The sequence below is a fragment of the Colossoma macropomum genome, unplaced genomic scaffold (genome assembly GCF_904425465.1).
Source record: "Colossoma macropomum unplaced genomic scaffold, Colossoma_macropomum, whole genome shotgun sequence".
NCBI lineage: Eukaryota > Metazoa > Chordata > Actinopteri > Characiformes > Serrasalmidae > Colossoma > Colossoma macropomum.
This window is the reverse complement of record NW_023494801.1, coordinates 25,333,320-25,346,772: the sequence shown is the minus strand read 5'-3', so window position 1 is coordinate 25,346,772 and position 13,453 is coordinate 25,333,320. Positions and strand designations below refer to the sequence as shown.

Genomic DNA, 13,453 nt, shown 5'->3' with positions numbered 1-13,453 from the left:
TGCGATGAAGTAGAGCCATGTTCAGAAAATAGTACTGACAGCCTTTCTTCGGGGTGTTCGTTTGGTCTGTTTCCCCTTTCTCTTCCTTTTTGAATCTATGCATTTTTTCAACTCACACTTGGTTTTCTTAGCAGGGCGACCACGCCTCTTTCCAGGGGGTCGTTTCACAGATTTTCATGCCATTACTAGCATGTCTGATCCGTCCTGGTTGTTTCGCATTGCATGTGTCAAACCGTTGCTGACTATATCGTTTACAATGTTTTTAGATGCGGTTTGGCTATACTAAAGCCCCTCTTGAACAACGGTATAGCCATTCTGAATACATTTCTAAAAATACCACCAAAGCCAGCTCCGTACATAGCTGGACTACCTGCATAACCAGGCATGATACTGCCCGCTTGATTTTGGTAGTAAGAAACATAGCGTTCAGGGTCCATAGCGTGTGCATTGAATGCATCCATTTTAAAACCCTGTTGGTTGTTTTACAGGTCTAAAATGTAGTTTTGCAACCACTTTCCCGTATGAAAAATTGATGTGTTGGTTTTGATCAGTTTTCACCTCTATTGTAATGTCACTAATGTGGGTCTTAGTTGCCGACACGTAGTGTGGCTTGTCGTATCTAACAGTGACAACATCGTGAATGTCCCCTGATATATGTACACATCTTAACAGAGGCACAAAGGAGTCTCCAACTGTTTGGTATTCGATGATGTCTGTGTAAACATACAGTGTGTAGAAACCCCCATAGACGTCGGCTGGGTGCGGCGCGTACTGTTTCTGAAAACCTTCTTGATCTCGAACCGTTTTAGACGCAGATTTTAGCATCTCCCCTGGTTTTAGACCTAAGACAATAGCTAGTTTTCCATCAAATACTAAACCTACGCCAGGTCTTGTCTTGATATAAACCTTGTGTCTTATTTGATCGTAACCAATAAATACTGAATGTGATGATATTTTAAAATTGATCTCATCAATCAACATGGATATGTCTTTATAATATCCGATAGGTCATTTTATTTTTGTTATTTTTGAAGCAATTTTATCGATCACCATAAATGTTGCGTCATCTTCATCAAATGTTTTCCACGTCCGTGGGTACTGAAACTCTAAAACACCCACTTCCCAATTACCTTTTAAATCAATTGGTTTTGCCAGTTTTGTTCTGTAATTAGAAATTTGGTTGTCAGGGTATACAGACATCGATGAGTTGCATGGCAAAGTAATGCAAAAACCATTGTCACCCATGTTTGTCATTTGTTGTAATGATTGCATTCACAAATGAAATATGTCTTTTAAGGCTTTTGTATATCTACCACATCCTTTTCAGGAATCCAACTGTTGAATTTGGGAGGCCATCCTAGCCATTTCACCAAAACCATATTTTTATGTTTTTTTCTTCTCTAAAATCTTTTCAACTTTGAATGTTTTATCTCGAGGCACATTTATTTTCTTGCAACTCTTCTTCATAGAAACAACCTTGTATAACATCATCATCATAATCTTTCAATCTATGAACAGGTGGTTGACGAGGGATACACTCTGAAATTGTGAAAAATTCATGTGTATAGTTCTCCTCGTAACCCTTTGCAAACGGACCCCTGACTTTGGAAATTCTCACAACATCACCCACCTTGTACTTAAACACAGTTTTCTTGCTTAGCCCGTCTCTCACACCATACAACGTTTTAAACACAATAGTTTCATTGTCTTTGGACACATCAGCTGGTTTCATTTTTATACTTCTGTGGTGACTGTTGTTGTAACCGCACACCATGTCTTGTAAAACATCAATGTACCTTTTGGAATTTATAGCCGTTAGATTTCGCCACATACGACTTTTTAGAGTTCTATTAAAACGCCCTACGACACTAGCCTTTAGTTCACTACCTGTAGCAAAATGCGTAATTTTGTTTTTTGACATCAGGTTTTGAAAATGATTGTTAAAAAACTCGTTGCCCCTGTCAGACTGTAATTTTTGAGGCACTCTACCCTCGGCTAGTATGGACGCAAACGCGTTAGCGACTTCCAAACCCGACTTATTTTTTAACAACCGGACCCAGGCATATTTGCTAAATACATCAATACACGTCAACATATATTTATAACCATCGTTTTCCTTAGAATATGCGTTCATATCAACAAGATCGGCTTGGAATTGTGAGTCAATTCTGTATACCACCACCCTGTTCCTTCTGTAATTATGCCGTATAGGTTTGTGAAGGGTGTATGCATCTTCACCCGCTAAGCAATCTGAAACCTGTTGATCAGACAGACGCACACCTTTATCCTCTAAAACAGCCTGTTTCAAACGGTTTTTACCACCTAATGAACCAGAATTTGAAGGTGTGTAATAAGCGGCTCTCATAAGATCTGACATGTTCACAGACGCCATCACTGAAAATAATGACCCAAAATTTTGTTTGATTTGCTGTTTTATTCACAACTCACAAAGCATCAATGAATTCAAGAAATTCCACACATACATCAACATTTTTCTCAACCAAGTATTCAACAAGTATTTCAACCACTTTACAAACATTAATTGGTTTATTTGCTGAAAGACTTAAGACACAAACATCTAATACATATGTACACAGACAAAACACATGACTGATTTTCATTGTATTGTTGCTCTCTGGCATCAAAGACAGCAACCTCCTGACAGTTACATGAGGCGGTTTGTCAGAATCTAGACGTAACTGTGTTACGTTGCACCAGCTTCAACTTCATACACACTATTAAAGAGTCTAAAATCGACCACACAGTCCTCCATACATTTATACAACAAATTGGTCATTTCGCAGTTCACACGGTGTTTCAACACATGGCCCGCCAGACCCTGGAATCCACAAACATTCCCCATTTGTCTTAAACAGCACTGCAGGTGTTTGAACCAGCTTTCCAACAATCAACAGCGTCAGCGACAAACTCCCCAGATATGTGATCAACCAGATTTTCTCTTATTTCATGCAACTTTTCCACAATGTATGGCTCGCTCCGCAATTCACAGACAACTGTTTCAGCGCATCCTTGAATTTTTTGAAGAGGCAGATGTATTCCAAAACACTTTAGAAGCCCCGCGATAGCATGTTTCAATTCAGGCGTGAACAATGTCTGTGTTATATCGTCATAATACTTTTCAAAGAAGAAGATATCCGGCTCAAACAGACACGAATGTCGAAGTTGACTGGGGTGGTCCACTTCACAACCAAGACACGTTTCCTTCAGTTTGTTGTTTATGATATGTTGTAAGATTACAACGACAGCAGACTTGATAAGTTTTAATCCTGTAGCACATACTCGGCCATCCACATCTTCGGGTGATGTGGGTATAGGCATGCATTCAGGAGCTTCGACGAGCGTTTCATCATCTTCCATGCATGCTGGCACCGGTGAAAAAAAAACGGTGTATGCAGGAAAGTCATATTTGCACGTGCAAAATCTTCACACAAATGGTCGAACCAGTTGTTGTTGTCTGATGTGTTGGATGGTGTTGGCTGATTGCCGCCGCACGTTGTATCGCCATCTGTGTTGGTATCGTTGCTGAAATGGCCCGAGATGCTGTGGTCTGATGTCACGATGGCCGCTGCTGGTTCGTCATGGCTGTAGTTTACAGGACCGCTGGCAGTGTCGAGCGGTGCGTAATCAACGTCCGGCCCTTGATAATTTCTATACCACTGAGGCCCGTGGTTGTCGGGGTGGCCTAATGGATGAAAATCCTCAAACATGTTGGCTTGAGTGCTGAGAAACTGAAGCTGTATGCCTCAATATGGATGGGGGGACCCTTTAAACAGACATTGCGGAGGGCGGTGATTCTGTTTGACCATCCCCACAAACGTCATAAGCCAGAGAATCAAAGAGGTTAATCTTAACATCCCCGTAACGCTTGTGAGACCGGCAATGGAATGCATCGCGATACCGGCTCTTCCTCGGCACAAACTCCAAATTGTTTTCACTACCACAAGAACTAACAGTCGCCGTTGCTGTAGAAACGCTAAGAACGGTTTGATTTAAACTTGCAGAAGACATTATGCAGCAATAGTCATGCGATCCGCCTATGAGAATAATGCTTAAATACAACATATGTAAGCCACACCCTGCTCCCTCAACACAAATGTTGGTGGTAGAGGGGGTGGGGTTAGGAGGGTGTCGTAAAACACCCAACCCCAGGCAGACCTGTCCCTCAAACTGACCTGTCACAGAGAGGGGTGTCATAAATCGGGCTGTCGCACAGGTGTAGGATATATACTACTTGACTTAATTATCTCATTTCCACATCTTACTAAGTCATGGCATTTGGATCTTTTTTTCATGCCTCAGTGAGCTGCAGAAATGCATTACTTTTCCTAAGAGGGTCACTAGAGGGGCTTTACACTGTTAGAAATGAAGGTTCTGTTCAGGTACATTTTTCATGCATCAAGGTACAAACAGTATAAATGTTCCCTCAAAGGTTCAACAGTGGTTTTAAGGTCTGATTGTGACCCTTAAATCAGTTTTTCCAGGTGAAAAGTTCGTATTTGTATCTTTTCATAACCGAATGTTTTAAAACAGAACAGTAAAATAAAAGCCTGGAGGCGAGACGGGGTGTGTGGAGTCAGTACAGCTTAGAACATATCATTTCAGTGGATTATGGTACAATTATGTTCCCTGACTAAAGGTACTGAGATGTACTCTTGTGAGTCCCACCCCAGTGCTAAGAGGGGCCCTGCCCCAGTGACAGTTTCGTACCCTTTTCTGAGCGTGTGTAGTGGTTTGTAGTGAAACAGAGCAGTTTTATTACACTCACGTGTTTCATGCTTTACTCTGAAACTATGCATGTTTTTTTCCAACCTGTAGCATCACCTCTATCTGACTGTGGGATCGTATGATAGCGTCATAGTTTCAACATAAAAAAAGTCTGTTACACAAGATAGATCTGGAACTAAAGGCTGGGAGAGAGAGAGAGAGATAGAGAGAGAGAAGACAAGTCCAGTCTCGCCTCTTTCGCCCGCCCTACTCCCCCCAACATTCCTCTAAAAAGATTTCTCCATCACAGTCACTCCACCTGCACACATCCATCCCCATCACCCAGCGCCAAGACTCCAGACCGAGCGTCCAGACCAGCAGAACATCTCCAGAACATCTCTCCAGCTCCTCAGAGAACATCCAGGTACTTTCACAGTCTGTCCTCTGTTTCTCTCTGCAGCAGAAACCTGCTCATTAGATTCATAATTAATGTATTAATTGATAATTCATACCTGCTTTATTGAGACCATAATAGTTCATATTTAAATTACTTCAGTAGTTGAATTATTAAAGAATGGATTCACAAACAATCTTTCTCTGATTGAGCTGATTTGAGCTCCAAAGGTTTTGAAAAAGAAGAGGTTAGGCTTAACGTGAATTAGCCGCTTAAATTATAGGCTTTATTACTCGGTAATTACATGGAATACAGTATAATAATTATTGTTATATTATTTTATTTTAAGTTATAGAAGTGTAATAAACATTTGATCTGGCATTTTAAGGGTTAAAGTTTTAAAAATGTACATTTATTATGTTAAAATATAGATCACTTAATGTGTACATTTGAGTGCTTTTATTTTTCCCAGTTTGATATCGTTTTGCACACGTTATAACAATGTAATAACGACATTTTAGGCAGTTTGTTGATGAGAATGGAAGTTGCACAATCTCTCTGGAATCCGTTAGGCGCCAAAACGCTGCTGAGAGACTTTTCAGAAATAGAAATGATAATTATTCCTCTGTAGAGCTCATGTTCATATGTTCTATTCATGTTCATAGCGTTTTATTTTAACAAATCCAATGTAGATATGTTGCTTGTTTTGATGGACATTTCTATAGTTGTAGATTCTTTAAGACTATAAGGTTTCCAAACTGGTGCGGGACGTCTTCACACTGTGGAGACGCAAAAAAAAAAACAGCGCTCTTGCAGCGAGTTTATCTGCCAGTCACCCACAGAGCTGCTGAACAAATCACTGTAGACTAAAAACAGCAGTAATTACTGTTAGTCATTTAGTTTGTGCCCACTCACCGTCCGTCCTCTGCCCCGGGCACGTTCACCCGCACAAACTGCTGGATTTGTTTCTGTTTATGTGTTTTATGAATCAATCTGAAGAGGAAAAAATTACACATGGACACAAATCAATGGTCCTTTATTGAATAAACTATGTGGGCTGTTTAATGAGTGGACAGTAAGATGAGGAGCTCATACTGATTAAAAAGGGCTTTGAATTCCTCTTCTTTTAGATTCTGTTGTGAAAGTAACCTTTATCCTCCAGCAATCTGACGCTTGTTACATTCAAAGACCAAACAAAGCAAACTGCATTCATACGAAGTGGTTTTCAAAGGGGAATTCCACCAATTTTTCCAAATTTCTGAATAATTTAATCACAAGATGTAAACAAAGTCACTCAGAGTGGTATTATTATAGAGAAACTTACAGACTCCAATGTCTTTACAGTGGTGGTGATAGGAACCAGGGGTCACTATGACTGCAACACAAATATAGCCATTTTATTTACTATCCAAAACCACCAGTGAACCTACACGAGTCTTCTGAGTTTATATATGTAATGTTGATGATGGGAAAATAGTGGAAAATCTGGAAGAAGTTCAGAAAGTTTCGTTGGAGGACTGTTTTGCCCCACCACACCCAGATTGTACCTCTCTGCCATGAACAACAACAAAAAAAATCTTAGCTCAAACCAATATAGCCATTTTATTTACTAATCAAGATCAACAGTGAACATACAGAATTTTTATACAGAATGTTGATGATGGTAAATTAGTGGTCAACCTGAGAAATAAGACCTCTTTGGGGACTATTTTGGCTTAGAATGCCCTTTATGTTTCCCTTCGCCATAAATGGATTAAAATAAATTGATTAAAATTTGGTTTTGGCCAAAATTTCATCATGAAACTACTGTAAATCAGTGTCTCAGACTTCAGGCAGTGAATTCATAACCATGTAGGAACTTTCTGTGAGGAAGCTTTTAGAGGTGGACGTCTGGTTCCTATCAGCACCACTGTGAACAGTTCTTATCATCAAATCCCTCCGAAAGACTTTGTTTACATCTCAACCGCTTATTTCTACAGAAATATTCGAAATATCGTTGAAAGCTGGTGGAAACCTGGAGCTTCTTATTGAAGGGGTTCATTTTTGTTTTCAAAAGGACCAAACTGAACAGGTTCGAACACACAAACTGATCCATATGAGGTTTGATATATGAGCATGAGTGTGCAAAAGTTTGTGCACCCCCGGTCGAATGACGTTTTCTTGATTTTTCTATGTAAAAAACTGAGTAACACATACCGGAAAAAATAAAACATACAGCGGAAAAGGCGCCGTAACTTTGTCACAGGCCGTGTTTTATTTTTCCAGTGTGTTTAATTCAGCAAATAAACAATAATCGTGTGTTAAATGTGCAGACGTGTGTTCTCTATGGGGGATGTGTTAGCTTACTTTCATAACATGTCATTTGACCAGGGTGCCCAAACTTTTTTTTCGCATAGCTGTAGGTGAGACTCGGCTGGGCTGGGGTTTTGGGTGTGGCAGGACTGAGCCGATGTGGGCGTAGACGGATAAAACTTGTCAGGACTTGAGCCTGGAGCTGCGCTTCTCACAGTGTGTTTTGAAGCATCTGTAGCTCAGAGCTATAAGATTCCTGTACGGACCTGCTCACAGGGAGGGGCTCAGCACTGTGGGATTGCACTCTAGGCAGGGAGCCATTTTGTGTGTACATACGTGTGTATATTTGCCTACAGGGTGGTTTTTAGCTGTAGTGTTGCACATCACTGTGTTATGCAAGCCTAAGTTAGGTCTTTAGCATTAAGACAGAAACTCAGAAATCAGGCAGGAATTCTGTATCTTTGACCAAGACGCTAGCAAAACTCCCAGCACCAACCTCAGTAGCTTCCATCGAACCCCTGTGCAATTTTGTGAAAGATAAACTGAAAATAAGTGAAATAATTTTTTTTTTCCGATTTTTGCCGTCGAGGAGCTTCTTTACCTTAAACTGGTTTTTAGGGATAAAAATGTGTTTCGTAATGATGTCATTACCCGTAAAAAAACTGTCGTGTTATGCTCTAGTTTACCAGTGAAAAAAGCTCTCTAATTTCGTGTACAGTTGTGTGCAAAAGTTTTGGCACCCTTGGTCAAACGACGTTTTTGTTGATTATCTAGGTAAAAGTGAGTAAACACACTTCTACACATTTTAATGCCTTATTACTGTTTATTTGCTAAAAAAAAATAAAATGTGGCCTGTGCAAAAGTATTGAATATTTTATAATAATAATAATAATAATAATAATAATAATAATAACAATAATAATAATAATGTCTATTTATTTAGCACTTTTCATAAATTAAAAATGTGGCTCAAAGTGCTTCACAATACAAAGTAAAAACAACAGAGGAAAAAGAGAAAAAGATCAAAATAAAAGCAAAAAATAATAAACAAATAGTGAATAGCAGAATTACAATTAAAAAGCACAAGATAAAAGTATTAAAAAATACAATAAAAATGCAACTAACAGGAAAACAATGAAAAAACGATTTAAACACTAAAGTAAAGAAGTATGTTTTTTAAAAACACTGACAGAAGGAGCCTGACAGACGTTTACTGGTAACGTTTATTGGATCTTTGGTGCATAAAAACAAAACGCTGCCTCTCAGCTCTTCTTCAGCTTCATAGGTGAAACATGGAGAAAATGTTCAAATGTTCAAAATTCCAATTTTACTGACAATTTTTATTTCCAAAGCCTACAGCGAGAAACATTTTGAAGCTTTTTTCATAGAAAAATCCCTTAGATGGAAATGTAGCTACTGTTTTTCTTTACATTCACTTCTGTTTCCTGCTTCACGCTGAGTTACGGTCAGCAGTTTCAATTTTTGAACCTCCGTCTATAACCCTGTACAAACCCAACAAAGAACAATTGGGCTATTTTATAATGATCAGTAATCAATATTTCATAATAATCAACTTTGTAAAAAAAAAAGTCTCCCTAGTCCTTCTGGAAGTTCTAGATATGCAACTGACTGTGAACACGAGCCGTAGTCTAACCAGGTTTCCGTTAGTTGTTAGGACTGGAAAACAGCGGCAGCAGAACTTTCACTGAAAGAATTGCTGTAAAACTGTCACATTCAAGCTCTAATAGAAGAAAATGTCTTTTACAAGCTTCAAATATTAGTAAATGACCAAAACATTCGCACCATGCATAATATTAGAAACCCCACAGAGGGCTAGCAGAGATTAGCACTGTTAAGAAAAGTTTTTTTTCTTGTTTTTTGTGACTGAACTTTGATAATTACGCCACAAACTTAAGGCCTCCCTCAGGGTTCAGCAACAACTCTGGAGTTAATTCACCCTTTAACCCTGAAAATCAGCGCAGACTGCTGGTCACCACAGCAACACAGACAACAATCTGGCCTAGCTAGTAGCTAACAAAACCTCAAAGAGACATAAACACTCCAGCTGGTTTCCTGAAACATTTAATCTGCAACAAGAAACTGTCAAACACTAAAAAGTCATGAAACTGTATTCGGCGTCTCGTTTGCCAGCTCCACATTCAAATTCTCCCGTTCCACCTTAAATGGTGCAGCAGTCACATTCTGGCGCCTCAGGCACCATTTAAGTTGGAACGGGAAAATTCAAACAAGAAGCTGGTGAATGAGAATCTGACTTCAGTCTCATAAAAAATTAAACATTGAGAGACATTTTACAAGAAACTGTTCTACTTTTGCGAAAAAGTTTCCTGCCGGAGATGCGAGAAAAGCTAAAGCTTAAAGCAGAGCAAAGTAAGTCTGCGTTTTCGTTTATATTAGCTATCATTTTTAGCTTATATTGTACATACTACACTAGCATATACTGAGACACATTTACAGCCAAGATGGTAAAATGGACATAAAATGTTGTGGCTCCCAAGGTGGATTGATTTTTGTTGAAAGGACAAAATGGCTCTTCTTAACATTCGGGTTGCCGAGCCCTGGCCTAGCTGTAATAGACACTGTATAAACATTGGTGCATTTTATGGCCTTTTTTCTGTAAGCTGATTAAATCGTAAGGCACTCTTAATGAGAGCGTCCACCAAATTCATAAAAGTTAACGTAGTGTAATGTATGGCCTCTTGTGGATTAGTGCTATAAAAATGTCTATAATATTTGCTTTCCTTCTGCCTCACTTTACACCAGTGTTGTACATTTCTTTGAGCCCACGCTTGGTATTTAGTGCTGCAGATCCCACTAACTTTATCATCTCCCTCTCTGTTAGGATGGGTTCCTCAGGAATTCAGATCGTATGTGTTGGGCTGGGCATTTTAGGCCTCATCGCCGGCATCGTGACCTGCGTCATGCCCCAGTGGAAGGTGTCGTCCTTCACCGGGCAGAACATCATCACTGCACAGGTACAAATACATTCTGGTTATACCTTTCATGGAATATTGGATGAAAAAAAAATGTCCACATACAGTAAAGAAGTAACAGAAGAAAGAAGAAAGACTTAACATTGTTGTATTGAGGTTACGCATATTGATGTAACATGGTATAAATAACTGTGAAATCACTCTGCCTATCTATCTATCACAGGTGTCAGATTTCTCTATCGGGCCAAAACACGGCATCACTTACTACTTTACTTACTCTTAAATGATTCAAACCAAGCCCCCTCCCTCACCCCAAATGTGGTCAGTCAGCCAAGACATGTTTGGTGGTGTTTAATTTCGAACTGGAGCTACGAGGCTAATGCAGCTGCCACATCCAAGCAATTAGCCTCATGCTATCTGGATGTTGGGTTATAATCTCTAAGCCAATCTTTAATTCATGCCATTTGACAAGTACTCTAAAGATCCAGCTATACTTGCGTTTGCTAGCAAATTTTGCCGTGATGAGTGATTTCATGTCACACATTTCCAGGCCACTGTTTTTTTAGCAGTGCAACCATGCTAAAAAACAGCACAGACCATTCAATGCTGGCCTAAACTGGTTTGTGCTGGTCTGGTGCTGGTATATCTGGTCATACCAGCATCCAAAACACATGCTGGTTTTGCTGGAGACCAGCATATGAACGTCCATTGCTGCTGTCCAGAATTCCAGCCCCCAAAACTTAGCTCATGCTGGTTTTGCTGGTGGTCTATGCTGGTTTTTATAGCAGGAAAAAAGGACTTTCATCTATGTTTATAGGCAGTATGGTGTCATGTTTTCAAAAGACACATTCCCATGCACAAGGACGGTTGACAATCAATACATAATTGACAACACATAACACAGAACACACACACACGCACACTCCACGGTTCCCACAGCTAGCGTAGGAGATTTCACTGACCACAGTATAGAGTCACACAGAAAGTCTCACAACGCAACTGCCCTGCATCACACAGGAGGCCGGCCTGGGAAGCCTTAAAGGCTGAAAATGTCCTTAGCCAAGAAGGGGCAGCATTTTCCTGCAGCCAAACACTACCAGTCCAGGCAGCCTCACAGCTGTAATGCAGCGTCACCCAAGTGACCGGCCCAGGCAGCCGCGTAGCTGCGATGTAGCGTCACTTAGGCAGCCGGCCAGAGAGGCCTCGTAGCTGCAGCATAGTGCTGCTCATGCAGCCAAACACTACCGGTCCAGGCAGCCCTACAGCTGCAGTGCGGCGTCAACCAAGCAGCCGGTCCAGGCTGAGATGTTACGTAGATCAGGTCCCCAGCCCAGAGAGCCTCGTAGCCCAATACAGCATCACTCAAGTGGTGGGCCCAGGCTGCATCACGGCTGAGATGTAGATTTACCCAAACCGCCAGCCCAAGAAACCACAGTTGGAAAATCGTTCTCGTCTGCTATCTCGGTGGATATGGTGGCTCCTCAGCCAGCAGGGAAACATCAAAACATACACACAAACAATACAAAAGAAAAGCCGATGTAAAGCGGCGGCCATACTGCGTCATATTCCATCATCACATACACTGTACATAACCTATAAACATGTCTTGGCTGACTGACTGCATTTGGGGGAAGGGGACAACTGTGTGAATTTGATTTGAAACTACTGGACGAACGTGAGGAAAGCACCAAAGAAGTGCCCTCTCATGCTTGATGTGTTCGTGTTTGTGTGTTCAGACTCAGCAGGAGGGTCTGTGGATGGAGTGTGTGGTGCAGAGCACAGGTCAGCAGCAGTGTAAGGCCTACGAGTCTCTGCTGATCCTGGGCTCTGACCTCCAGGCCGCCCGTGCCATGACTATCATCTGCTGCATGCTGACCGCGATAGGCTTGCTGGCACTGTTCGCTGGTGCCGACTTCACCACCTGCATCGAGAGCGAAGACGCCAAGCCCAAAATTTGCCTGGTGGCCGGCGTGGCCCTGCTCCTCTCCGGCCTGCTCCTCATCATCCCCGTCAGCTGGTCCGCCAACAACACAGTCAGCAACTTCAACAACCCGCTTACCCCTAGCTCCAACCGCAGGGAGCTGGGGTCCTGCATCTTCATCGGCTGGGCCGGTGGAGTGCTGCTCCTGCTGGCCGGAGGCCTGCTCTGCTGTTTCAGCCGGCCATGCTCCGGAAGCTCCGGAGGCACCGCCAAATATTACAGCAACAGCGCCTCTGCCCCAAGCAAAAACTACGTCTAGAGGGGCAAATTTAGGGTCTAAAGGTGGTGATTCAACTGCATTGTTTATAATAATATTCGATATAGCATCCATTCATTTTTTAGCTAGGACAGAATTCTTAGGCTATTTTCAAATATAAAGATCCAAAAATGTGTTTTTATCAGTGTTTCTTCTTTTAAAAGCAATTCCGAATCAAATCAAAAGAATCAAATCAAATGCATTGAATCGTTACCTAAAATCCTGAGGTCAGACATTTACACCCCCAATGTACATGTGCTTTGGAGGGAAATTGGATAAGAGTAGTGCTGGTTCTTGATTCCCCCTGCCCTGTATATTGTAATGTTTTCCTGCTCTAAAGCTACGTTCACATTACAAGCTGATTCTGATTTTTTTTGCTCAAATCCAAACTTATAGTTCACATTTGTGCGAATAAGCAATACATATTTCTATCCACAATTTCATTACTGGATTTACCAGTCCACTTGGCCTCTCCATTTCCCTTCAGGCCATTTTAAAGGCCACCCATTACCGTATTAGCTCAACAGACGTTTAGATGAGGCCTTAGAGGGGCGAGGGATTGAGTGGACACAAGTGGTCATGAATTGGATTTGTATCCGGTCTAGAAGCACATATGAAAGCGGCTCAGATCTAAAAATATCAGATTTGTCACATCAAGGCAGGTTAGTGCCACTTCGGCCTGGTAATGTGAACACCAATGCACAGGACATGGGGACTCTGTAGCCAGAGATGGGAACATATAGGACACAGGAAACTCAAGCATTCAATAGAATAAATAAAAGCACCATAGATTTTAGGACAGAGAAATGATGGTCTGTAAATATTTATATCAGGGAAAAGCTGCAGCTTATGTT

At 41.1% G+C, this 13,453-nt stretch overlaps 1 protein-coding gene across 1 annotated transcript; it reads left to right on the top strand.

The window, feature by feature from the left end:
* Positions 1 to 4,928: 4,928 nt before the first annotated feature.
* Positions 4,929 to 13,173, top strand: cldni (claudin i). The gene is made up of 3 exons (XM_036589614.1): positions 4,929 to 5,149; positions 10,272 to 10,404; positions 12,099 to 13,173. The coding sequence occupies exons 2-3, from the start codon at positions 10,273 to 10,275 to the stop codon at positions 12,600 to 12,602; spliced, it is 636 nt and encodes a 211-aa protein (XP_036445507.1). The 5' UTR covers positions 4,929 to 5,149; position 10,272; the 3' UTR covers positions 12,603 to 13,173.
* The last annotated feature ends 280 nt before the right edge of the window (positions 13,174 to 13,453 follow it).

What these genes read in the sequence shown, in the direction of transcription:
- cldni (XM_036589614.1), top strand. Translation starts at nt 10,273, where the DNA reads ATGGGTTCCTCAGGAATTCAGATCGTATGTGTTGGGCTGGGCATTTTA. An exon ending in AGAACATCATCACTGCACAG is followed by an intron (nt 10,405 to 12,098) that starts GTACAAATACAT and finishes TTGTGTGTTCAG; the next exon opens with ACTCAGCAGGAGGGTCTGTG.